Consider the following 25597-nt stretch of genomic DNA (forward strand, 5'->3'; position numbering starts at 1 on the left):
AGAAATCCAGTCCTAATCAAAGAGACTGCAACGTCGTGCGTTCGTTTAAAGCCAAAACATAGCTCGCAAGCCAGCTAGCTGGACGTCGTTATCTGTTTCAGACTCCTCGTCAGTCCAGGACACGAAGCTTAGTAAGCCGTTGGGTTCGTTTTGCATGATCATTACAGTATGCTTGTCTATGTTGGCCAGCTAGCCAGCTACCTAGTAAAAATGTATCCCTTCTCCTTTCGGCGAGTCTGTCAGCTTGTCACCCGCCTCATTCTGCAGAGTGGATTGAGCTCGAACAATAAAAGTTATAATTATATCTCAATAGACGGAATAGATGTCCGACAGCTGTATTAGTGATGCATTCATGGTGAGAAGGTCCATGAAGTAGCCGGAGATTGTGTTTACACTCTTGGTGGTGTGGATATTAATTCAATACTGATGGCTTTTTACGCGGAAAATAAGATAACTTTGAACTGAACACGGCATAACCCTTTAAAATGTCTTACTTTTACCGAAAGACATCTTTGAATATCTAAATAGCCAGCTCACCTTAGCTTTCTTGACCATCTTATACCAGGTTTCTTAGGTTTTGGCCAGCATATACCAGGTTGTTTTTCTGGGAAAAAAAACTTAAAATACTACAGATTTAGTTGTTCTGTTCTAGAGATTACATATGTGTGTTTAATAATATATCGTAAAGGAGCATTTATAAAAACAGACAGATTTAATATGTGTCTTATATACCTTGATTATTGGGTATTAGGAGAGGCAAAGCAGGTATGAGTTGAGAGCAGTTAAGTGTGGACAGTCTCTTCTTAAAGTAAACGTGCGCCTCACCGTAGCTGTGTTGACTGAGGAATGAAATTTACTTTCTCTTTTACCTCCAATCTTCATTTCACAAGTGTATTTATATTCAACGCTTGTATTTTGTGAAAGTTAAACTCAGGAATTTTAAAAGCAAATGAGTGTTGTGACATTTCACAACATCATTTTCATGTCAGTAATTTTTATCGTGGTACTATATGTGTGACTTTTCAGCTTTTGAAATATCGAAAAATACAACAGAATGACATGTTAATTTAATGACATGTTGAAAAATTAACCACTTCATTTCCACTTCCATTGCCGGCATTTAGCACACTCTTATCCAGAGCGACTTACAAAAGTGCTTTGTCATTTACTCATAGAATATATCCAAGTACAGTATACTAGGTTAGAGTTAAACATACCAATGAACTAGAATACTGTAGAATACAGGGATGAATGCTGATATGAAGTACAAAATACATAAGGTCTATTCAGACACTAATTGTATGAATTGTACGTTACATTAATATTTTTGTGGGACATTGCAGCATCTGTAGCTGAACTGATCTTCTGGGAAAGGATTTCAGTAGCACTTTCATAAGTGAGCTGAAGTATCTGATAAGTGCATGAAGATGTAGATGTAGCGATAGTGGCTAGTGGTATTCGTCACAGTCGAGTGGTATTACAGCAATGGCACGCAAGCCTAATCTGTAATAAATGTAATGATTATTCAGCAGCCTCTGCTCTCATAAAAAGGACTGAGCCGCTCTTAAATGCTGTATGGTCTGCTGAATTAATTTAATATGTTAATTTAATATGCTTTGGTATAGATTAAAAAAAATAAAGGGCTCAGTCTTCATTTGTGCTGTGAACTGCAGATGAATTTCAGGAAAACCATTAGTACAAAAAGGAATACTAGTTTAACATACTTAGTATCAGTAGTAGGACGAGTGCAGCCTGCTGCCCTTTATGTAATGCCCTGCCCAGGCTTAAGTGATTTATATGGTCATTGTATGTGAGAGGCATCCTCAGGTGACTAATGACTTCCAATCGTCTGCCAAGAGTTATGCTTTTGGTTTCATTAGATGTCAGTAGGCTGTTCTAGATGTACACAGTGTGTGTGGTCATGTGCTTCTTTGAGTATGCACACCACTGTTCTAGCCCAGCCTAATAAAACATCTTTGTGGTTTTATTAGTTTTTTTAGTTGAAGAAGCTTGGTTTGATCAAGCCCGGAAACTTGAGTTTGTTTGTTGTGATAGGCCATGTGCTGAGGGCATTTAAACATTACAAATGCTAGCAAAGGTGGCAGTTTTGACTCCTCGCTGAGCAAGATTGGAGACAAGATGTCTGGGATGGCCCCAATGTCCTCTTTATCGTCTGCAAAAAAAAATTCTTTTGTGCTAGGAGGAAGTATTTTTTATTTTTATATGCAAATTGACCTGCTTTAGCAAGCAGACTAGGAAATGTTGACATTTTCTGGTGTGCGTGTGTGTGTGCGCGTGCACATGCTAATACTGATCAGAGGTTTGTTTATATTTGGTGTTGTAGACTTGTCTGCATCAAGTATGTGCACAAAATTCCACACAGCCTGGTTTAAGACACTAAACAATGGTTTCTTACCATCCTAGCAACAGATTTAGCCCGTGGTTTAAGTGTTGTCTTGTGGACATACCAGCCATATTGTCTCATGGTTTGCCAATACCAGACCACACCCTGCCATATGTAACACATAATGGGGTTGCTTCAGTATTTGGATAACAAGTAGTCCATTTTCCTTGTTCGTTGAGATGCAAAAGAGGCACCTATTAATGAATCACTGCCTCTTAAACAAGTTTTTTAGCTGTCCTGTTGATACCCTGTGACACTAGACCCTAGCTGCTATATTGTTTTTCCTCAAGTAACAGCCTGAGCTAAACTAGGCCAAGTGCAAAGGTTTAGATTGAACTAGAATATAGTGCAAAACGCCAGCTGGACTAAAAAGGGGTCTTTTTAAACCTCCTTTACATTTAAGCCAGTTTGTCAGATAATTATACAACTGACATCAATTAAATATATAATTATTTATATATTTAATAGATATCAGTCGTATAAAGACTGCCTGTAGTCTTTATAAGGGGTTTATTAAGGCAGTGTTACTGCACTTCTGAACCTGTTAATTGATCTTCCTAATCAGTTGGACTTGCATACAAACACAAACACGTGCGCATTAAGGTACGATGCGATTGTACATAAGCACCCATGGGCAAGAGCCGGGCAGCACATCAATGGCTCCTACAATGCCTTGTCTCTGTGACTCTGCGATCGAGGCTTCTCGCGTAATGTTCACTGCTGCCGCTCACGGCTGTCTGATCCTCTCGTTGCAGGCAGACAAACGGGCCCACCACAATGCCCTGGAGCGCAAACGTAGGGACCACATCAAAGACAGCTTCCACAGCCTCCGGGACTCCGTACCCGCCTTGCAAGGGGAAAAGGTTGGTAAAGCGTCACCGGTGAGCACAAGCAGTTCATCTCACAGGCAGTTCACAAACACCCTACTTGCGTCATTTATCTGATGAGCCTTGTGATGGAGTGATGAGCCCGTATGCTGTCCTTTGCAGCAGCTCATGCGGTGTGTGTTAATTTGAATGGTCACGTGAGATAGTTAACCGATTGTGTTTGACGGCTGGAGGCCGGAACAGAGAGAGCTGGACACAGTGGGTTAAGAGGCGAGTGATGTCTGAACAGTCCAGGCTCAATGATCCCTGCCACAGCCTGTCAGACCATTATGGGAAACTCCATGGCTACTTGCTTTTGTCATGCCTGATGTGGAGGGAGATGGGTCTTTTTGACCCCCAGCATGGAGTTTCCTTCTCCCAAATGTCCATGTTTGTGTGTTGCTGTGGGGATGTTTTAAAACTGAATAATTACTTCAGTGTGTAAAACAGCAGATAAATTCTGTACATGTAATCCTCTCTGCAAAATAAGAATTTCTTTGACTCCCCTCCATGCCAGTAAAACCTATGTATGTATACAACCGGTTAGTTAGTAATGCAAACAAGATGCCAGATGCTTACATGATTTTTTGAGGAAAATCATGTAAAATCATGCGGATTTGCAGATTTTGTGTCTGAGGTCTACTTAAGAATATGGAAAGCTCTTAAGCAGGACAGTGTAACCTCACTTGCCATTTGAGTTGTTGGTTTGTTGTTGACCGCGGTCTGTTGAAACAGGCGTCTCGAGCTCAGATCTTAGACAAAGCCACAGAGTACATCCAGTACATGCGGCGGAAGAATCACACACACCAGCAGGACATTGACGACCTGAAGCGACAGAACGCTCTGCTGGAACAGCAAGGTGGGTCTGTGCTGGAAAGGGCTCCAGGTGTATGTTTAGGGCACCACCAGACCATGCAGACATCTGTTGTCTGCTCAGTACACCCAGATCCAAGATGAGCACCAGGTATCTGGTTTGAAAGGCAAAAGACCACATCCTTGCATCTACTGAATGCTTGTATATAAAAGCAGAATTAAGATATTCTTAGATATCTAGAGGTGAAGTGAAGGTTCTCTCTGGTGCAAGGCTCTCCAGTACGAGAGCAGCAGCTTTGCCAGGTGTTTTCCTGGGTCTTGCACCTGAATCAGTTAATAGCAAGCTTGATAAGTAACTGATGAGGTAAACCCTGTTTGTTAGAACAAGTGCAGCGTTAAATTGTGCACTGGCGTTTGAGACCCCTGCATGTTTTTGAATTACAGACCCCAGTATGGTTCGAGTAAAGGGCTTGTTTTTGTGTGTTCTCTTGATTAGTGTTGTTATCGATGTGTGCTCCTTTCCTCTGGTCACAGTTCGTGCACTGGAGAAGGTCAAGGGGACCAACCAGCTACAGGGCAACTATTCATCCTCAGATAGCAGCCTGTACACCAACCCCAAAGGCAGCGCGGTGTCGGCCTTTGATGGAGGCTCCGACTCGAGCTCGGAATCTGAGCCAGAGGAGCCTCCCACCCGGAAGAAGCTCCGTCTGGAGGCCAGCTAAGAGCGGGCCCTCCTCCGGGGCCCCGCTAGGTTCCTCCGGATCTGAGGGGAGAGGGGAATCACTGCAGTGCCCTGTGCAGTGCTTTTAACCTCCTACCACCTCCTCCGCTACCCACGCTCCCTTTTCCTCAGTGCGCATCAACCGGAGACTCCAGAACCTCCCGTTTCATGTCTGCCGAGCCCCCCTCGGTGCAGGGCCAGGTCATGAGAGGGCTGCCTGCTGGGGAAGGAGGACCCCAGCTGGAAAGGTGACACGTGGCTTGCGTCTTTCTCTCCAGTTCTCCATCCTTTCCCGACTCTCTGGCTTGCGTCCTGGCACTCGCATCCTGGCAGCAACGGGCGACGACCCCAACCCAAAATGAGGCAGCTTTGCGATGTAAGGACTCAACGCTTTTTTTTGTGCCCTCGACTGTAGCCCCCTCATTTGGAACCCAAAGGGGCGATTGGGGTGCACGGCTCCAAGCACTGCTAAAAAATGTTTTGTTATCTTCTTGATGAATATGTTAAAGAACCTGTTTAGTACTTACTCACCCTAGAATAATTGTTCCAAAGAGTGGTTGACCTTTATAAGTATTTGTACTTTTCCACAAAAGAATGCCAACCTACTGCAAAGTTGATATTAATAAGCAACCCCTCTACAGACCAGTTAAAAGGCTAATACTGTTTAAAAAAAACACCTCGAGGAAATGTTCCCAGACTCGTATCTTGATAAACTGAATAAGTATAGGCGGCAGGAAAAAAAAACACGTTTTTATAAAGGAATGCATTACCTTTGCATTTATATCTGACCCTCCCACAACATATATTGCATTTTGTATATTTTAGGCAATTTTTGGGATTATATAAATTTGGTAAATGTTGTTTCCCATATTCTGGTGAAAGTCAAGGGTAAAGCTCTTATCAGTGTGAGCAAAAAAAAAATTGGGAATTCATATTTAAGTACTGATTGAAATGTCACAAGTCCCATTCTCACTATTCCTCCAAAATGTCCATGTCTAGGACATGTAGTATATATTTTTAGTTTTTCCTCTTAGTAGATATATACTAAATAGGTCTTTGTGTGATTCCATTCCATGGAAGTTACCGGTATGTCGTACATACTGCCAACAAATGTCTTGCAAGTTGAGGCCTACCTTTACTATGAGACTATAAATAAAACTATTTTATCCTTTACATATGTTTTTTTGGCTCAGTGCAGTTTTGTAGTTCTCATTCACAAACACAAAATGGCCAGGGGCCTCTGCTTTGGGTGTTGGAACAAATATCTTGTGTTGAAAGCAACACTCAATGTTTTGGTTAAAAACTGCTTTAAGTAACCCGCAGTGGTTTTCAATAGGACATCCATGTGTTAATGACATGCCAGTGTTTTAATGATAGTTACAAAAATGAAGGTAATTTTGCTTTAAATCTTGTGGTGGGAGTGAGTGTTGTTTTTTTTTTAAATGGTGTGTTTCAAGTTTAGCCACCCACGTCTTTAAATGAGTTTAAGTAATAAAGTTAAGTGCAGCTTAAATGTTTAAGTATTCGCAAACACCACTTACAAAAAACAGCATATAGAAAACACTATGAGAAAATCTCCATGACATGAGAACTCTTCCTACCTTTATTTTAATGGCTAATGCTTTAGTCCCCTTGAGACTTGTTCAATTACCAGCACGGCTTTTGGACTACAGCATTTACATGGGAGGTTCCTGCTTATAGCCAAGGAAAAAAAAAAAAAACCCAGACTGACAACCTTCGAGGAAAAAAGGTCTACAAGTGCTCTTTAGGTCTTGCTGTTGCTCCTGGTGTGTGCTGGTACTGGCAGCTGGTGGAAGTGCTGGATGGCTCGGGCGACCTTCTCTGGGCAGATGTTATACACAGGGTGAGTCGGTGCCTAACCACGCAAAGACACATGCAATGAGCGAGGACAAGTCCACGTGCTAGGAGGTACAGGTTCAGTACAGCGCGGTTACGCCTGCCAGGCTTCTAACGTTTGGTGCATGTTTTTCTTAAGCATTTATATACAGCTACAACATCTTTACTGGGTTTACAGAACGGGCTAGTTTTGCCTCATCAATTTATAATAATCACAAAAAGGACAAAATCAAAAATATTAAATCACATTAGCTACATTGAGCTTTAATGGATGTTAGGACTCGAAGCACAGACTTGAATGACCGCTAGTGCAAGCCTTGGAATCAATAGCTACTGGAAGTTAGAGATGGCCTATTTAGTGGGTGCCATTTACGAAACGCTAACGCTAGCATTTTCTAACCCCATTTTAATCACAATTAGCATGGTGAGCCCCTACATGGGTGCATGGTGCATTCATTAACTCTCACCAGTCTGTTCTCCTCTTTGCCAAGGACCAGCTCGTGGTGAAGATCCTTGTTCCCAAAGTGCTGTGCTATGGAGAGGCCACTCAAACAGTAACACGTGTGGTAGAAGTCCCTTGACCTGAGAACAACACGTCATACTTTTTTTCCTTATAGCAAAGATGTGTGTATAGTTTTTACAGCTTAGTGAAACTATTAGTACTGTTTCAGTGAAGAACCACCACCTTCCCCCCCCCCCCACCTTTCCCCTCGTTTCCCCCCAACGAGGTACGATGGTGGTTTCCAGACGTGACGTTTCCAAAGTTGAGCACTTAACATTCCTCGATCCACATAATCACGTGTGTATACTAGGAGTACGTCATAGGAGGCATTACCACCCACAGTGGACAGTAACTGCCCACAGGTGCTTCCTCATTGGCAGCGTCTGGCTAGAACTGTCTGTGTGAACAGACATGTGACTGATAGAAATCACATCTACAGATATATAATCGATGCCACGTTAAGCTGCTGCACTTCACTGAGCTAGAAGGCATGTCCCATGACTTTTGACACGTCAGTGTATTTGGGAGGCAATTAACATTCAGCCCTTTGCTGCATTCTGCAAGTTTCAGTTTCATTAAGTGTCATTAGAACGAATGCACAAGGAATAATGTGTTCAAACTAACTTCACATTCATCTGAAGAATCAGTTTGCACTCCAGTTCCTGGAGCTTGGCACTAGCCTCCAGGACTGTTCTGACACCCCCTCTGAATGTAAAAGTAGCTGAACAAAGTTTGGCAGAACACAATTACTGCTCGGTTTAATTTTGTTTTTGTGTTATGTACATGATATCTGAAAGCGGAGCTCACGCGATTGTGTGTATGTGCACTGAGTGTGTGTTACATTCATGCTGCACAAGAGGTGGTTTATTCCGCGCACGCCACGGAGTGTCTGTTCCACACTGGAGGTGTGAAAGTGAATGGGACTGTGTGCGTACGTTTGGGGACTGTGCGTCTTGTGCGTGCGTGGTGCAGTAGTGTGTGTGCACGCATGTTGTGAGACGCACTTGCCGGGCTTGTCCAGCAGACCTCCCCCTGGGTTCTGGCAGCAGAGCAGGAGGTACTCCTGCAGGGCTTGCCGCTCAAACATCCAGCTGCTCAGGCTCAACGTCCTGTCTCCTGGTAACAGCATCAGAACAAGACTACTCTCACAGGCTACTCTTCACACCATGAATATGCCTTCTAACTAGAAACACAGTTGCCCCCCATATAAATTATGTTTAAAAAGCTGTTATCTTGCCATTTTTACAGTCTCATCGCTGTTTTCCCACTGGTTAAACACATAAAAGTACACAACAGATTAGCCTATGGTAGTAATAAGTACACATTTGAAGAAAACACGGAGTCAGAATTGTAATGCACACGGTACAAAACAAGCACATCTACTGTTGCGCGCAAGCCAGGAGCTTTCAGACTGATGTCACTCGCTTGTAAGGCCATGTCCAGAGGAAAGCGGTTTCTTACCGTCTTTAAAGAGAGCCCTGTGTAGCAGTGGTAGAAGGCCTGCCTGCCAGAAGGAATAACAGCCGTCCACCAGTTTATTGCAGCGTCCCTGGAATCCGCCCTCATAGCGCATCTGCCTGCTCGTCACCCAGCGCTGGAGAGAGAGCGAGAGAGAGTGAGAGAGAGCGTGAGAGAGAGACTGACCTGTCCATCATAGAATTTATCATCATGTGGTGGTTTGCACAGTTATGCCGGAATAAACATCTGTGGGACATAATTGTTTTATTCATAAACACTTTTATAGTTTGTAAAACATTTTTTAAAAGTTAAAAAAAAAAAAGTTGTCACTGGATTAACCACTAAACTTCAGATTTATTATGTAGTAATCAGATTTTTTAAGCATAGGATATGTAACCAATACATCTTATGCTTAAATCTGATTACTGCATAATAAATTCAATAAAGAGGCTTGGAAAATGTTACACGAATAAAATGACCAAAAACAACAAATCATGCTGCCATATGCAAGAGAAGGCCAAGTACAGTGCTTTGCAAAAGGGAAAGTAAAGGTTCTTTAAACTGTTACTATGGAAACCCTTCACAAAAGGCTATTTTATAGTAGTTCCAGAACATGTATGAGAATGATTTAATGTCCTGTAGCTAGGGACCATGGAGACCATCCACACTTCACTTGGGATATGATGAGCTGTGGGTAGTCAGGTAACTCAATCCATTCTTCAGTGGGAAACACAAGGATGTGTGTGTCTGGACAGAGATATGTGTTTACTGTGTGATATTCTGAGTAAACAGCATCATTCCACAGTATTAGGATTCTGTCCATTGATTTCCACTACTACTTACACTACAGTGTCAGCGAGGAGTCACATTTCATTGCCCATATATACTATAAGCAGATACACCCATATAGGTATACTTAGACACGCTTCCCATGAAGCTAGACTTCATAGGTTTTCAGAGACTACTGCCTGGTCAGCATTGAGCCTGTGGTCAGAAACTGACCAGTGTCTACAAGGGTGAAGGACACATGGCATCAGTCTGTTTTTGCAGATCTATATGGTCGGTGTACCCGATAAAGTGGCCAGTGTGTGTAGGTCTGAGGCAGGTGTTTCTAACAGAGCGGTTGGCCAGTGTATGTTCACAGTGGCAGTGCTGAGAGAAGCCCTGTGAAAGCAGGAGGCGGGGCATCGCGTGGGCCATCCCAGTTTGGGAAGGTGGGGGGGGGGGAAACGGTGCCTGCAGGGAGCTGCACACACCAACAGAGCCTTGAGGTCCAGCATGTTCTCCTTCCCCAGGATGACGAGCGCTGCCGTGCCGCAGAAGGTGTAGCCGCCGTGAGCCTCCAGGCCTGGCACGCCCCCAAGGCCACCTTCCCAGTTTTGACAGCTGGAAGCACACAGACGGCACCGTCGTGCTGACAGAGCTGCATGCGCAGGGGGCACCTCGGTGCTGGACGTTTGTACGGGCTATGCTGGCATACCTGAGGATCCAGTTGTGCGTTCCCTCAAACAGCGTTGGGGTGATGATGTTGGTGAGCGAGGCGACTGACGCAGCGCAGTATGCACTCCTGCACCACAGCAACCATGCGCAACACAGTTACCATCATTTCCATTCAGCACTCAGGTTTCTAACGATGGCAGTGTAAGTGACATTTCTACACCAAAGTGTACCAGTCGGTATTAAACACTGAATTCAAGACATTTTCGCTGAATTCAAACAAAAGGGCTCTCTTGATGAGAAAAACATGCTCCTTTATTAAGACATAGTGTAAAGTGTCTAAGGAACATGGAGCAAATTACTCAAAAATGAATTTGCAATAAGGAGTTACTTAATTTGTACAAAAGATTTCTGTGAATTTTTTCCACCCCTAGTTAAGTGGTTTTATTGTGTGGTGACACCACAATAAGGTAATCAAGCTCCTACTGAAACTAAGATGTCAGCAATTACGGGTAAAAGGCTCCTCTTTAATGGCTGTCTGTGCCTTGTTGAATTACCCCTTGGGGTATAGCTAGAGTGTGCCACTGAGCAAAAGCCCTTATTTATGCTGGCAGGCCATGTCGAAACCATGGCAATGGAGCTCACCTGACATCCACCTCCCCACCCACATGCATCACAAAGGAGCCATCTGGCTGCTTCACGGAGTACAGGAAGTCCAGGAGCTTCTCTCTGGTGGGGGAAGGGTGCCAACACTCGTTACCATGGCTATGGGAACCGCGCAACACGTTAAAGTGCTAATGTGGCAAGCGGCAGGCCGGGAGCAGCTGCGAGACCTGTCGATAACGCCGTAGGCCTCGTCTGTGCCCAGGATGCAGAGTGCGTTCACGGCAGCGTAGGTGGGTGCCAGGTGAGCGTGCTGTCCTGGGCCTCCTGCAAACCCGCCAGTTGAGCTCTGACACCGCGCCAGGAACTGACACACACTGAGTGTTAGAATCAACATGTTAATATACAACATATTTAAGGGAATGTATTACTTTCTTGGTGTACAGAGTAGAATATCAAAATGGAGACCCACAAGAAAATGGAAACACGTATTTATGGAGTAAAAAGGTTAGCTGTGGGTATTTAGATTTTTTTTGGGGGGGGGGCGCATTACACCATACACCTTCCTTCATTACGATTTACCATATTCAACAAAAACCCTCTACCGTCTAAGACGAAAAAATTGGGGAGAGACTAATCTCTGTTCTAACATGTTAGATGTTACACTGTGCCATTACTGGGAGTGGGAAAGGACTCTAGGGTAGGGGCTGGCCCCAGCCTCCCCAGGAGGGTGGAGATGAGCTGGCAGAGGCGGTCATATTTACTCTGATGCCACAGCAGCAGGCACAGGCTCCTCCAGCAGCTCCAGACTGTGCAGGATCCAGTAGCAGAGCCAAGGCCGACTTGCATCCAAACACTGAAAGCAGACCGCACGCGTGCAACATGAAAGAACTGAACTGTGGGCCAGGTGGGGCAAGAGGACGCAATATGCTTTTGCTGTCCTTGGAAGGCTTAGGAAAAAAAATAAAAGGTCCGCAAAGACCTAATGAAACATCGTGAGGAAATGATTCAAAATGGTGTTAAATGGTAAGGCGTAACATACTGTTTTAAAACAGAACATGAAAGAAAACAACGTAGTAGGTTCTTCAGCATCATCATGGTGTTGGTTAATTCATATGATAGAAAAGCTAAATTGGATATACTAAAATACTATCTATTGTTTTATTGAGGTATGCTTTTTCGAAGCACTTTCACATTCATGTAATTCATTATGCTAAGCTAACAGGGTTATGCTACACAGAAGAAAAAAGAATAATCATTTGCCTTGAGGAGGTAGAGTAAGCTGTTAGTCCCTTTAAATCATCTTCATTTATGTCGGTACTGTTAGTTCCAATCTGTTTATTCTAGAGACATTGCTTACCTCATAGGCATCAGAAAGATGGCGTAAACCTTTCTTGAGATACTGATAGTGCTGCTCTCTTAGCAAAGCTGGCCTAAAAACAGAGCAAACAGATTTTTACATCACCCACCTGTCTGACCTGAACCAATCCCTAAGCTGAGAACAATCGCTTGGTCTGAAAACGAAGTTCAGATCAAAGAGCTTATAACTTTTAAATTTCACTGCAAATGCATTTATTTCAAGCCCGAAACCGATTGATTAACCGATCAATGAAGTCTGATGCAGTGTGCTTGTCTTCTACAAATGTGTGCCGACAGGCTCCAGACTAGTGCTGGAAACGGCCTGCTGAGACACCCGGGCTTCAGCTCTCGCTACCAAATGTCATGCATTGCCAGCCATTACAATGAAACGAGAGAGCAGTAGGTCAATAAGGTAAAAGCATTCGCTTCATATGGCAGAACTGAAGGTTTAGCTGAACGTAGCCAAGGAAAAACAAGAAGGGGGTCAAAAGTGGTGCCCTTCTAGAACCTGTTCAGTCAAGCGGCAGTGGGCTCTGAAACTCAACGGCCCACCATCAATGACCAAAACCAATGGGTCCAGTGATGTCACAGCAAACCTAAACTCGTAGCTTCCACAGGTTTGTGTGCCTGTGCTGGAGGGGCATGCATAATGGGGAGGTGTTGAAGTTGAACTCTACTATGAATGTGTGCAGCCATCATTACCTTCTGATCTCAAGTGCACTGCCTCCCACTGTCTCCACAGTAATTACAACCTGGCATGAAGCTGCATCACACCTCACATGGTTGGCAACAGGATAAACCCTCTAATTTGGACTATATACATCTAAATTGACGAAAGAACTTTAGAGTAGCAATGTACTGTTAGTGCTACATTTTGCTGCTGGAGTCAGGCCCTTATCAAGTCCAGGCAAGAGTAAACGTGTCAATTCCACAAATTAAGTGTCCAGCCATCGGTAGATGACTTCATCATTTGATGTTTTCCAATGGCTTATCACCCATACAAAATATAAAAACCCATACAAAATATAAAATATGGTGAATTCAAGTATACAAAAAATGAACAATCAATAATTAGCTCCAAAAGCCTGTTGATTCCTCATAATACAAGTTATTGCAATACATTTTTTTTTAAAAACCGCAGTCCCTGCAAGTACAGCCAGCATCTTGTGCCACACCTCTACCTGAACCACACTTTTCACCAAGAGAGCGTTCCAATAAAAAAACCCAAAAAACAAAACAAACACACACACACACACAAAGAAATGTTCAACATGATGGCTGCAGTGTCTCTGTTGACATGAACACCTGTTTTATTACCACAAATATGGTAATAAAAACAATAATTAAATACAGTGCGAGACATACAGCAAAACATGATGTAAAATGTTTCAAGCATTCCTCGAGTTTAATATATGAGGTAGTTGGCATGGCAACCTCACATCCTTAATGCTAATTTGTTGTGCTATCAAGACTCAAATATGCATGGTCTGAAATGCAATTCTGTGGTTTCGTGGCAATCATGTACAAGACGTGCATGGGGCTGTGAGATAAAAATTGACAGATACATTTTCATATATACAAGGCCCCGTGCAGACTCAGAGATGTAGCTTTGGTTATTTACACCCTGAAACCTTCATGTCTAGTGGAATGAGAAGACCTTTAGAGATGAGAACAAGCAGAAACACCAAGATGCTTTCAGTCCCATGATACTGTTCTCAAACTAACAGAGAAGTTACATTCAAGTCTCAGCATGGACATGCTCGAATGCAGTTCAAAAGAAACAAATAATGAAAGGTTAATTTTGAGTGCAGTTTCATTAGTTTAAAAACTGTATATGTCTGTGAATGATAGCCTAAAATCAGCACCTGGTGGCATAAATCTGCAGTTTTTCCCGTCAATCAAAATATGGCAGTAATCAGTAACTTCATTAGACCTCAGCACTTGCTCTATATGCCCAGGAGTATGATTTAATTAGGTAAGCTTTTACCATTTTGCCAGTGGAAAATCTTGTGTACAACTATGACACCATTCCCTAGCTTCAGCTTTGCCACCCAATTTACATAAGTACTTCGTTTTTCACAAAACAGGATTTCTCAGTTACATCACTTAAGGCATCCGTCAAAATGGTCCAATAGTTGCAGACAAAGGTTCCCATTGGACAAAGCTCACTTTGGGCCTACTACTATCCCGGTCTTACACACCCACTTCAGCTCCAGACGTTTCATGATTAGCAAAAGATTTGGGTCAAGTGTGGCAGAGCAAGTAAACTGCTTAACTGTGCAGTGGGTTGTATATTTAAGTATAATGAAGGTAGTGGGAAGATGAATACTGCTTCAACGTGCAATCTTCAACACAGTCAACTGACAGATCCCACACATGCAAAACAGAAATATCGATTAATATGCATGAAAATTGATTATACTGCCACAGAATCTATTCAGTTGACTATAAAGTATTAACTACGTTTCGTTTTAAAAAGGTAGAGTAACGGCAATTAAGAAGTTGGTTTTTTTTTTATTCTGACCGCCTTAATGGCCAGAGAATGTCGAACATTACTTACTGTGGCAAGTTGTGTACTTGCTGGTAAACACTGAGTACCTCTTGAATACTGCGTTCGACTTTTCTCTGGATACAATGATAGAACAGAAAGCAAAAGGGTGTGGTGGTAAGACAACCAAACAAAAGATGAATTTCAAAAATGACACAGGCTAAAGGAGCATGCAGACAGTGGTGGTGCACGCTGGCTGTGCTCGAACACAGCTAGCTAGCCAACGTTTGTTTTTAACGCGCAGTTAGCTAGTTAGCTAATGCAAAAAGCTCCGGTGAACTGAGGCTCAGCCATTAGGTTAGCTTGCCACTAGCTAGACCGCACACAGGCGGAGTGCAGGAGTGTTGAGCTAACTGGATAGCCAGCATGTTAAACTAAAACACGTGCTAGCTATCTAGCTATCACGGCAGGATGAAACATGGGATGAAATGCTGAGGAGGACATTTAACTAGGTAACCTAGCTGGCTGACTAGCAAGCTAGAAAGCTAACTATAGCTTTTGCAACAGGGCTCGGTGGCCCCTAACGCCAATTAACTAGGCACACAGATAGCTCAATGTTAGCTAGCTAGCGAACAACGCAAATAATGCAGCGAAACCATCTCACCTGCTCTACAGAAGTCACTGTCTGTACGCCGTCGTCATTTAATACTTCCAACCGATGGGACTCGCTAAAGCAACGTAAAGGTTGGCATGTCGGCTCCATAATATTGAACTGTGTGGAAAAGGTCCAGTGCAATGTAAAATCTTTTCGCTAGCTGTTAAGATAGCTAGCAAAGTAGTATCTCCTGTCAAGTGAAGCGAGCACGGATATTTGGCCTCGGATAGTTAACTGGAGTCACTTTGGATTCTTTTATTATCCAGACTTTGCGCACTTCGTGAGCTCACCATACCATACACAAGAAAGCTCATCGAGGCTACGCGGCGCAGCGTGAAACGCACGTCACTCGAACGAACCAAGGATTCATCTGACAGAAGTTCATTGGCTACGGCAAGACGGGAAGTCCAAAATAAATAAATATTCTGCTTCTTTTAAGGCTCCGAATTATTTTTCTAAGATCACCTTCAGCTTTATCTTTACATTAAACAGGACTATTAGGAGGGTATACTGTTTGTAACAAAGATCTATGTTGCACGTTAGTTCATTATTTACATACGATAAAAGACCCTATTAGGTCTAATATTTCGTGAAATAAATTTGGCTATTTTATTGTAAAATCTTAAAATAGGTTTAAATTAAATACATAATTTAATTTAGAGTACGTTTATAGCACATAGGTGCGATTAAACAACGTACAATCTCCACCCATTTTATGAGGTGTCGGTGAAACGCCAGCAAATGCGGAGCGCATCCTCGTTCACCGCACCCTTCGCTCAGCGCTTGCCGAACAATTTCGGTCAATATTCCACTTCCAGCTATCTCGTCTTCTGGTGAATTAACATAAAGGGCTGACTGGTCTATGGCAAGAGCAAGAAGATTTTTGCAGAATGGAGACATGGAATCTATCTATTTTGCTGGAAAACCGTCGCTGAGTTAGCCAATTGTTCCTACACGACATTATGGCTAAACAGTACGATGTGCTGTTTAGACTCTTGCTTCTTGGGGACTCGGGTGTCGGAAAAACCTGTTTATTATGCAGATTTACGGACAATGAATTTCATCCTTCTCATATATCCACAATCGGTAAGAATAGGCTGTTCAATATTGTGTGGGAAATTTAAAATGATTGCCAGTGCATGGCTACCATTCACAAACTGATAAAAACAATGCAGAGAACATTATACATTTACTTGATATGGAATCCATCTGTTAATAACCCATTAATAACTCGTCTTCTGTTATGGCCCATTAATCTTAAGCAGAAAGAGAATATGAAAGAGAATAACAGCACAGTGATCTCTGTGTACTTATAACCACTGTGCTTAACTATTTTTTTAGGGAAAATAAAAACTTGTTTTCATGGAGACACTAAACAGCTGTTTAGGCTTTTCACACATTACAAGGGCATTTGAGTCCAGTAACAACCATAAACAAACATTTTTTGTTCATTTGGTATTTAACGTTAACTTTATCTTACAAAAAATTGTACAACATTCGGTCCTTCCATAGCTTCCACTATAGAATAATTTGTTCAGTATTGTCACATGATTCTGGTTACTCAAGATAATCAAATGATAATCAAGATAATCAAATTTTCCATTTGTTTATCTACAAGAAGCAATTGTTTAATAATTCTCATAAAAATACAGATGTTTTTTCTAACCTTCTGCAATAGTATAAGTGATTGAAAAAATATGATATCTTGCACCAAAGTTCTGCAGATTTAAACAAGTCTCTGCTGCTGATAAAGAATGTTAAAATATCATTATCATATTATGAAGATAATTTATCAGTGTCCAACTATAAAACATTGAGTCTCTGTTCTCCAAATTTTGTGTGTTTTTAAGAAGAACGTAAAGCCAAAGTCTAGCAAAAAGCTTCATATGGTGCAGATTTAACAGGATGTGTTCTGCTCCAGAGTTGGCTGGCATGGCCCTGCTGATTGCATTCACTCAACAAATAATGCCAAAAGACTCTCTTTGGCAGAAAAATAATATCTTTTTTTCTGCTTTCATAATTAGTGTACCTTAGTGCCTCTTTTTAAAATGAGCTGACCCATAGTTTAAAATCAGCGTGGCATCTGTCCACTGGGGCAGTTTTTCATGGACTCAGTATTTTATGTGTCTTGAGTTCATTGTTTTAATTTAGCAATAACTTTTATCGAGGAAATAGACTCTGGAGAAGCACAGACTTGGGCATTAAACTGTTCCGCTGGCTATGAGAAATGGCTCGAGACCTGCCTTAGATCACAGGTCAATGAGCTGCAGAACAGGGCTTGAGCCACATATAGTAAATTATAATACCAGGCTGCCAGGGCCCTGAGAGCCTGATACAGTGATTAGAAATGGCAGAGGCTGCAGGGCTTTTAGAGTTGAGACGTACCCCATGAATAATTTACAATCACTTTGTCCTTTAATATAAAAGTGAAAACTAATTTCTCATGAATATTGAGGATATTGATCCCCTTTGAACCAATGAACCCCTCAGCCTCCCTTGGTTAGGTCTAATGTTCACTACTAGAGTGCTAATGTTTAATGCAAACAATTACTGTTAGGAAAATGCAAAAAGATAAAAAGAGTTACTCTAAAGCTTTAAATGATTTAAAATAAATCTTTTATTATGTACTGTGACACTTTATTTTCATATTTTATGTTATGTGGTTCTCTGTTTGCTTCAGTCTGAATTCCACAGATTTTGCAAAATCATAGAAAGTTGAGACCCAAGACCACAAAACCACTGATAGAGGGCTACTGTTTTCTCTTCATACTGCCATGCTGTAGTCTTAAAGACAATAAAGTATTAAAATGTTTTTGAAAGTATTAAAGCATAACTACAGTGTTATAATAAGCAGTCAACAAATTAAATGAAATAAAATGTGGATCAGAAATATGATCAAATACTGCTTAAAAACCAACCAAATCAGCTCATCGGTGCTAGGTGAGAACTATCTGGGCATGGTTCAAATTTTTCTGTGAGCACACTTGATTGACAGTCCCCTGTGACGGATGCGCAGCCTGCTGTCGGAGTTAGAGATACTGCCACAGGGAGGAAGAATAGGGGTAAAGCTAACCAACCAATGAGGATATGGATACAAATAGTTAATATAAGCCTCATTCATTGGTGCTGACAAAATCGTAGATAGGGCTTTATGTTTTCTATGAGGATGAAATCAAAATTATAGGCTTAGATGTCAGCTCCATACACAACTAAAACTTGCGTAGAATTCACTTCAAAATTACTAAACTTTGAAACTGTATTCATAGGACACACTTTATATATTTTATTCTGTGGCCAGAAGACCAAGATTAACTTAATTGTGAAAAACAGATTGAAGTTCCCTGGGTTTTTTAATAATATTGTTTAAAAGATTTAGCCAAGGTTCTTTGAAATCATTTTAAATAGCATTAAAAACAGTACTATAAAAGGAAATTGTCAGTTGTAGTGTAACATGTGACAATTTGAAGTGCCTTTCACCCATAACCATAAGTTCATAGGTTGAAATTGCTTTAGTGCATACCAAAGTTAAATTTGCCATGAATACCAGACACAGGAATGTCCATGCTCCAAAGTTATGATAAAGAGATTATTTCACACAAGAGTTTTTTTTTTTTTGGAATTCAGGCAGTCCTTTTAGTGTTCAGAGCCTTTTGTTGCCAAATCTGTACTTTGTGAAAAGATTCCATCTAACACACACTGAAAAGAAGCTCTTGAAGAACCCCCAAAAGGATCCTACCTGGAGAGGTTTTTGAAAGCGTACTGGTGGTGAGGTGATGGAGGGCAGAAGGGAAGCGAGAGAGACAGAGAGAGAGCGAGATGACTGATGCTCTTTCGGCATTTTCCATTCCTCGGGCTGGCTAAGTCACTGGTGTTGGTCATGGCTTTTCTGCGTCACTCTGTTTAGTCAAGGCAGTCTCATCACTGCTGGATTTGCCTCCTACCGGAGGAGCTTTTTTGCCCTGTTATGGAGCTGATCCTCCTCAGGCTTCTTTATTTTTAGTGATTGTATTGAATATACAACCAACATCAAAAAAACAAAAAAACAAAAACAAATCAGTGTATAATGATACAAAGCTAAAAACAGTACTTAGACATAGCCAAAGCAGTGCCCTGGTCACCCCATGATTAGCATTTAATTTACTACCAGAGGACTCGGTATTTGTATTTTTGATATTCAAAACCTTTATTCTTGCAGTACACATATCTGGAACTTTAACACATCAATGACATATGGTAGGCTCTAACTCTTTTTATTAGGCACTCTAAATATTGGATATTTGCGTCTGTGTTACAGCAATTTACCATTTTACTTAAAAATTGTACATAAATAGTCAAAAGAAGGATTCATGTTGTTTTAGTTCATTGTTTGGATGTGTCTGCATCGAAAGTGAGTAGTTCTCTTCATCTCATAGGTGTCGATTTTAAAATGAAGACGTTAGAGATTGATGGCATCAAAGTGAGGACACAGATATGGTGAGTAAGTGAGTTGCGCTTTAGCTCCGAACTGTGTGGTGTTGGAGCCAGTCATAACTCTCTCTTATGTCGGTTTCCTATAGGGATACAGCAGGCCAAGAGAGATATCAGACCATTACTAAGCAGTACTACAGACGAGCGCAGGTGAGCTGTCACGTCCATCACACGTAGTATTCAGAGAAATTACAGTAAAGAGCACAGGAAAAGCATCGGTTGATTCAATATTAGTAATTTCTTTGTGTTATATGAATATGGTTGCTTAGAAGTCGAAGGCAGTAATTGTGGATATTTGTATTGTATCGGATATTTGTAATGTAGCTGTCTGCACATGCATAGTAATGAGATACACAAGGTGAACAGGGAAGAAGACCATCTGTTTAATGTGCCTGTTGAGAATGCGCCTGTTTGAAGTAAAGTTATGAGCCAATTAATTCACTGCGAGAAGCATTATGGATGTGTGAACGAAGTCACGGTCTGTTTCTTTTTTCAGGGAATCTTTCTGGTGTATGACATCACAAGTGAGCGCTCCTTTCAGCACATTATGAAATGGGCCAGTGACATAGATGAGGTAAGACTTCAAAAATCGCAAGTCCACATACGTAATAACACTGGGGGAACTCGTGGGGTATAAATGCCACCACGTCCTTTATACTTAACACCTACGATGGAGAGTAAACCATCACATGTACTCACTGACTGGACCGTAACTGGTTAGATACTCAAAACTATGCAGAGGTGCTAGAAACTAGGAGCCAGTGTAGTCATACTTGATCAGCTGTAAATCAGTTCTTTTTCAGTAGGACTGTCTAGTTGTTATCTGCTATTACACTGGAACAACTTCTAGTTTAATCAGACTTTTTAGGCAGTGAAGAAAATGTGCATCACTGTATTCTGAGCAGAAAACATTGTTTGAACCCATCCATTACTGAACTAAGGGATAAGTTTCTAAGGGATATTAGGGATATTAAGGGATATTAGGACATGTACTGAAAATACAGTGGATGTGAAAAGTCTACATAGCCCTGTTAAAATGGTAGGTTGCTGTGATGTAAAAAAATGTTGGAACTTTATTGAGAAATTGCAACCTATAGCCTACACTGAAAATCAATTAGATTATAGAGAAAAAGGGAAAAATAAAATGTATTAAATTGCTTGCATAATGTGTACATTCCTAAACTAATACTTAGATAAAACGCTTTTAGAGTTTTTATCATGGCATTCAATCTTTTTGAATCAATCATTTTTTGAAATCATTCATGTTTCGATTCAATTTTATTCGTATAGTGCTTTTGATATTGTCACAAGCTTTATAGATGTCCAGATACAAGCCCTCAGTGAGCAAGTCAAAGGCACCAGAGGTAAGAGAAAAACTTCCTACAAGGATGAAGAATGACCCTTGCCATCCTCCCCCGATCCACACCAGACACCATAAGAACAAAATAAGAACAAAAGGAAAAGATCAAGACATTCATAAGAAAGGGAGGACATAGGAACAAAGAGTGTAAAACATGGCAGTCCAGTTATGGCAGTGCATTAAAATCATAATGACATTAACATGATAAAATAGTAAAAATAGTTCACATTGAATATATCCTAAAAATCCAGATGCTTGTGCAGATGTTCCAGTCTGGATCTGGCGTTTGAGTTGTGTCCCAACCCTGTCTTGTTCAGGAACAAATCGGAGTGACAGAGAAAGACAAAACGCGGAGCAGTGAGGTAGAAGATATGGTGCGTGGGCAGCAAATGACGGCGCCTTCAACAAGTCAAAGTTGTTGCAATATATGAGAGAATACAAACATGTAATATCCGCGCTGCCAGAGAGTTAAAGTGTAATTAGATACATGCCATAAGACGCTAACCATGAGTGTGATGATGCGAGAGGAAAAGGCAGGGTGCAGGCGTGAGTCCAAGAAGCCACAAAGGTGTTGAATGCAAAAACGATAGTAGACATAAACACGACAAGTCACGTAAAGACAACGAACGACCATGACCGCTCAGTCAGGGAGGACTAAATACGCAAGGCGCAGGTGCAGCAAGGAAAGGTTAATGAGGAACAGGTGGGTGTATTCGGGAAGGGAACTGGCACGAGTAGGGGGCGGAGCCAGGGAGAACAACAACGAATGGGTGCATAGGAGGGTAGAAACATAAACAAAGAGCGGGCGGGGGGCGCTGTTACACTCAGCCTTTGTCAGTTGGCATCGTTTGAATGTAAATTTAAAGGGGTTGTGTGTTTGAATCCCAAACTGAGGCGGAAAGCATGTTCAAAATTTGAAGGCCCTCATGAGAAAAAGATGAGGGACTGACAGCAGACCCACACTTTGAGCACAAATTGCTCCACACAGTGTATGAGTGGAGAGCATATGACAGGCTGTGTGTCTCAGTTCAGTGAGATACAGCAGAGCAGACCATTTATAGATTTATACTTCAGAAGTATTTTATAGTCAAATGTGGAAGTTAAATACTAAAAAGAAAAACTGGCTGGGCATCTCCTGTGCACGGTTTTGTTGTTTGATGAAGCTATTCTTTTGATTTAGAGGCGTGATTCGCATCGGTCATGCATAAAGGTGAAATTCGTCTTCATAACTGTTTTAGCAGACAGCTTATAGTTTGACGCCACAGCTGACTGGTGTTTGGAGCTTCGTGTTATTCCCCTCCTGATTAAAGCCCAGATCTAGCTGAGGAGCAGCACCAAAAGATTCTGATGCTGCCACTTCCATGCTTCACCATGGGGATGGTGTTGTTATCGTGATGCGCCATGTTTTTTGTTTGTTTGTTTGGGTTTTTTTGCACTAAACATATCTTTTATTAAAGTTAAACATATCTTTTATTAAAGTTAAAGTTTGGTCTCATCAGCCAATAACAATAATAACTGGGAGATTGAACCGATTTTTTGTAACTTCAGCTGAGCTTAGATTTTTTTTTTTTTAAGGATTCCATCTTGTCAGCCTAGTCTATAGCCCAGACATATGAAGAATTTAGGAGATTGTTGTTATATGTAGGGAACAACCACTACTTGGCAGAAATTGCTGTAATTCTTTTAGTGTTGCTGTAGGTTGCTGTAGGCAGCCTCCTTGACCTCCTTGACCTGGCCTTCATCACTTGTAGAGGGAGATCCTGTTATTAGTGATGTTACAGGTGCCTTATTTTTCACATTTGTTGATTGTCATCTTTACAGTGTTCCTAGTGTATTCCTTATATATCTGCTCTATAAACTCTTTATAAAATATATCTGCTTAATAAACTCTTTATAAAACATATATCTACTTAATAAACTCTTCATTATATATATATATATATATATATATATATATATATATATATATATATATATATATATATATGTGTTTTATAAACTCTTTATAAAAAATATTTGCTTAATAAACTCTTTATAAAAATATATATCTGTTTTATGAATTCTTGCAGTTCATGGCTTTTCCAGTTGGATGTTTCCAGGATGAACAGTTGAACTTTATTTGGAGTTAATCAGTCACTTTAATGGATGGAAGGTGTATACTACAAATTTAACACCAGTTTGAATCTGATTGGTTGATTCTGAATACTTCCACATTCTCAGTTATAACAGGGTTTGCACACTTATGCAAGTTCAGTATTGTAATATTGTTATTTTTTCATCCCCCCCCCCCCCCCAAATATATCTGGTTGTTTGTCACTTCTTTCACCATAAAGGTGAAAACGTTTCTGACATGGTTTAACTTAGTTTCCTTTTTTTTTTTACTTTACAAAAACCTTGCATTTTAATATGAGTCTGTAGACTTTTAAAATCCACTGAGAATCTGTTTACGTATCTCTCTCCCCTTTATCTTTATCTCTCAAGTTGAGCTGACTCTATTTTGGCCTGCCTTCTTCTACAGCTTTATGTTAACAGTTTCTCTCTCTCATCAGTATGCTCCTGACAGAGTTCAGAAGGTCCTTGTTGGGAACAAGTCTGATGAGCAAGAAAAAAGACAAGTGGCCACAGAGCAGGGAAATAAGGTGTGTGTTTACTCAGCCCCTGCCATCGGTGGACGTCTCACTGTACAATACCTGTATCACAAATAGGCCTGTCATATGTTCACTGTACTAGATAGATGAATATAAGTGTCTTTGTTTTTAATACTAGCTTGCTAAAGCTTATGGAATGGACTTCTTTGAGACAAGTGCCTGTACGAATCACAACATTACAGAGGTACAAGTTAACCCTTTTTCCTGCTCTTTTTCTCCATCCTGTGCAGTCTAGCTGTTAGTGTTGTTTGTTGAGACAGGCTGTGTTTTTTTTCTTCTTTTTTTGTATCTGTTTCATTGCTTGGCAGCTGTAATTCAGGTGTGACTGCTCTTGCCATGCTTCTTGTTTCAGTCTTTCACCCGATTGGCTGAGCTGGTCTTGCAGGCCAATAAAAAAGACCTTGAGGCCCTGCGTGTCTCCATCAATGACAAGCTCAGTCTTGCAGACCTGGAAGAGGAAGAGAGAGTGTGTGGTAGCCATGACGATGTCCAAAAGGCCTGCTGGTGCTGAGGACAGGAAGTAACATAAATGTATTTTTGTTTTAAGATTTTTTTTTAAAAAAATCTCTGTTTGGCATTTTTCATGTTTAAATGTATTGTTAGGCTTGGTTTGGTGCCTTCCAGCTGACCGCTCCTATAATGACTAAAAACAAAACAAAGAGGCTAACCTTAATGTCATCAGGTGTAAGAGATGTGAAGCTTTTTTAGCCTAGCTCTCTGTGTGCACGTGTAGCCTTTCCCACTAGACAGTGCTGTGTGGTACTGTGCTCGATACTCGTCGCAAAGAAGCTTCTTTCACCAACACCACAGTGCTTCTCTGTTCTTAGTGACGCCATCGTCCACTGGTTTAGTTTTATTACGATGTTTTAAAATTATATTGACACAGACCAATTAGTTGATTAAAGAAATAGACAGTCAGTTGGGTCAAATGTGAGTGTGGAAGTGTTCATGTTCACAGAGTTACTGTAGCCTTTTCCAAAGAGAGACCCTGTCATATGGAACCAATTGGTTTCTTTGGCCAGTAAAAGGGGCACCATTGGGACATTGATATAAAGACGCTATAATTGTGGCTGTAATACATTTATGATAAACTCTCTCACTATTGCTCCCTTAACCTGAAGTGAGGGCTGAATCAGGTTGTTATAAGTTAAAAATGTCCACTATTGTAAGTTCTGAAGTGTTGGATTTTAGCAAATTCATTCATGACCACAAGGTCCAAATGAGATTTATACATTTCCATACTGGTTGAAAATGACACATTTAATAGCAGTGTGCACTATCATTGGAATTACTCTGATGCATTTATTGCAACCGATTCAATGTAAGATATGCCCTTATAACATTTAAGTGCGTGCAAGTGATATTATGGTATGTTGTATTGAATGAAATATTACACAGTATAATGCTAACATGTATGTCTGTGCTATTTGAAAACATTTAAAACAATATGAAATGCAACCTAAATTTCAGATACATCTTTAGACTTCTTATAATGCATATGTGACTCTATATATTATATGTATTAGGCCTATTGTGATTCTATTGAAGGAGTATAATGTTTATGAATAAATAGATACTTATTAGATATTTTAATCATTATGTCTGTGTGAAATTATATCAGCAGTCCATTATCAAATAGTAATTATTTGCTGAGCAAAATAATCATTAAGTATTTTGAAATAGCAATATGAATTGATGTATTGGCATGTGCAATACAATATATGTACACCAGGAGGCAGTTGTGAGGCGCCACCCCTCCCAACCCCAACCACCCAATATTTGTGGTTTGGTTGTATAACTGATTTGAGACAAAGAAATAGTCTCTGATACTTTAGTCTTAGACAACAGAGTGATCATTTATGTTTTGCCACCATTGAGAATGAACTTGTATTATTGCTCATATCTCTTTAAAATGCATTTAAATGTAATCTTTCACATAATGTATACAAATCTATTTAG

General features: G+C 40.9%; 3 protein-coding genes and 1 long non-coding RNA gene across 7 annotated transcripts in view; 3 read left to right on the top strand and 1 right to left on the bottom strand.

Moving 5' to 3' along the window:
• max (myc associated factor X) overlaps positions 1–5977 on the top strand; it is a 6693-nt gene extending 716 nt beyond the window's left edge. For 2 of the 4 annotated variants that reach the window (XM_026998396.2, XM_026998410.2), the window contains 3 exons: positions 3160–3285; positions 4006–4129; positions 4618–5977. In XM_026998396.2, coding sequence (XP_026854197.1) covers positions 3160–3285; positions 4006–4129; positions 4618–4805 — 438 coding nt within the window. In that variant the 3' untranslated portion in view covers positions 4806–5977. The remainder of the gene's footprint in view (positions 1–3159; positions 3286–4005; positions 4130–4617) is intronic. The other 2 variants (XM_026998403.2, XM_026998420.2) reach the window with 1 other exon arrangement.
• A 407-nt stretch (positions 5978–6384) lies between these two features.
• On the bottom strand, positions 6385–15496 carry fntb (farnesyltransferase, CAAX box, beta). The gene is made up of 12 exons (XM_026998389.2): positions 15173–15496; positions 14581–14645; positions 12022–12094; positions 11426–11517; positions 10892–11038; positions 10704–10787; positions 10102–10188; positions 9878–10007; positions 8625–8757; positions 8168–8279; positions 7129–7243; positions 6385–6680 (listed from the first exon to the last, which is right to left on the bottom strand). The coding sequence occupies exons 1-12, from the start codon at positions 15269–15271 to the stop codon at positions 6570–6572; spliced, it is 1248 nt and encodes a 415-aa protein (XP_026854190.2). The 5' UTR covers positions 15272–15496; the 3' UTR covers positions 6385–6569.
• On the top strand, positions 15160–15595 carry LOC118241043. Its single transcript, XR_004775805.1, has 2 exons — positions 15160–15252; positions 15430–15595. It is a non-coding gene; the product is annotated as an uncharacterized LOC118241043 (long non-coding RNA).
• A 153-nt stretch (positions 15596–15748) lies between these two features.
• Positions 15749–25231, top strand: rab15 (RAB15, member RAS oncogene family). Its single transcript, XM_026998169.2, has 7 exons — positions 15749–16249; positions 19576–19636; positions 19720–19780; positions 20127–20204; positions 23540–23629; positions 23757–23822; positions 23991–25231. Exons 1-7 carry the CDS (start codon positions 16126–16128, stop codon positions 24147–24149), a joined length of 639 nt encoding a protein of 212 aa, XP_026853970.1. The 5' UTR covers positions 15749–16125; the 3' UTR covers positions 24150–25231.
• The last annotated feature ends 366 nt before the right edge of the window (positions 25232–25597 follow it).

Source organism: Electrophorus electricus, chromosome 3 (assembly GCF_013358815.1).
Source record: "Electrophorus electricus isolate fEleEle1 chromosome 3, fEleEle1.pri, whole genome shotgun sequence".
Taxonomy (NCBI): Eukaryota; Metazoa; Chordata; class Actinopteri; order Gymnotiformes; family Gymnotidae; genus Electrophorus; species Electrophorus electricus.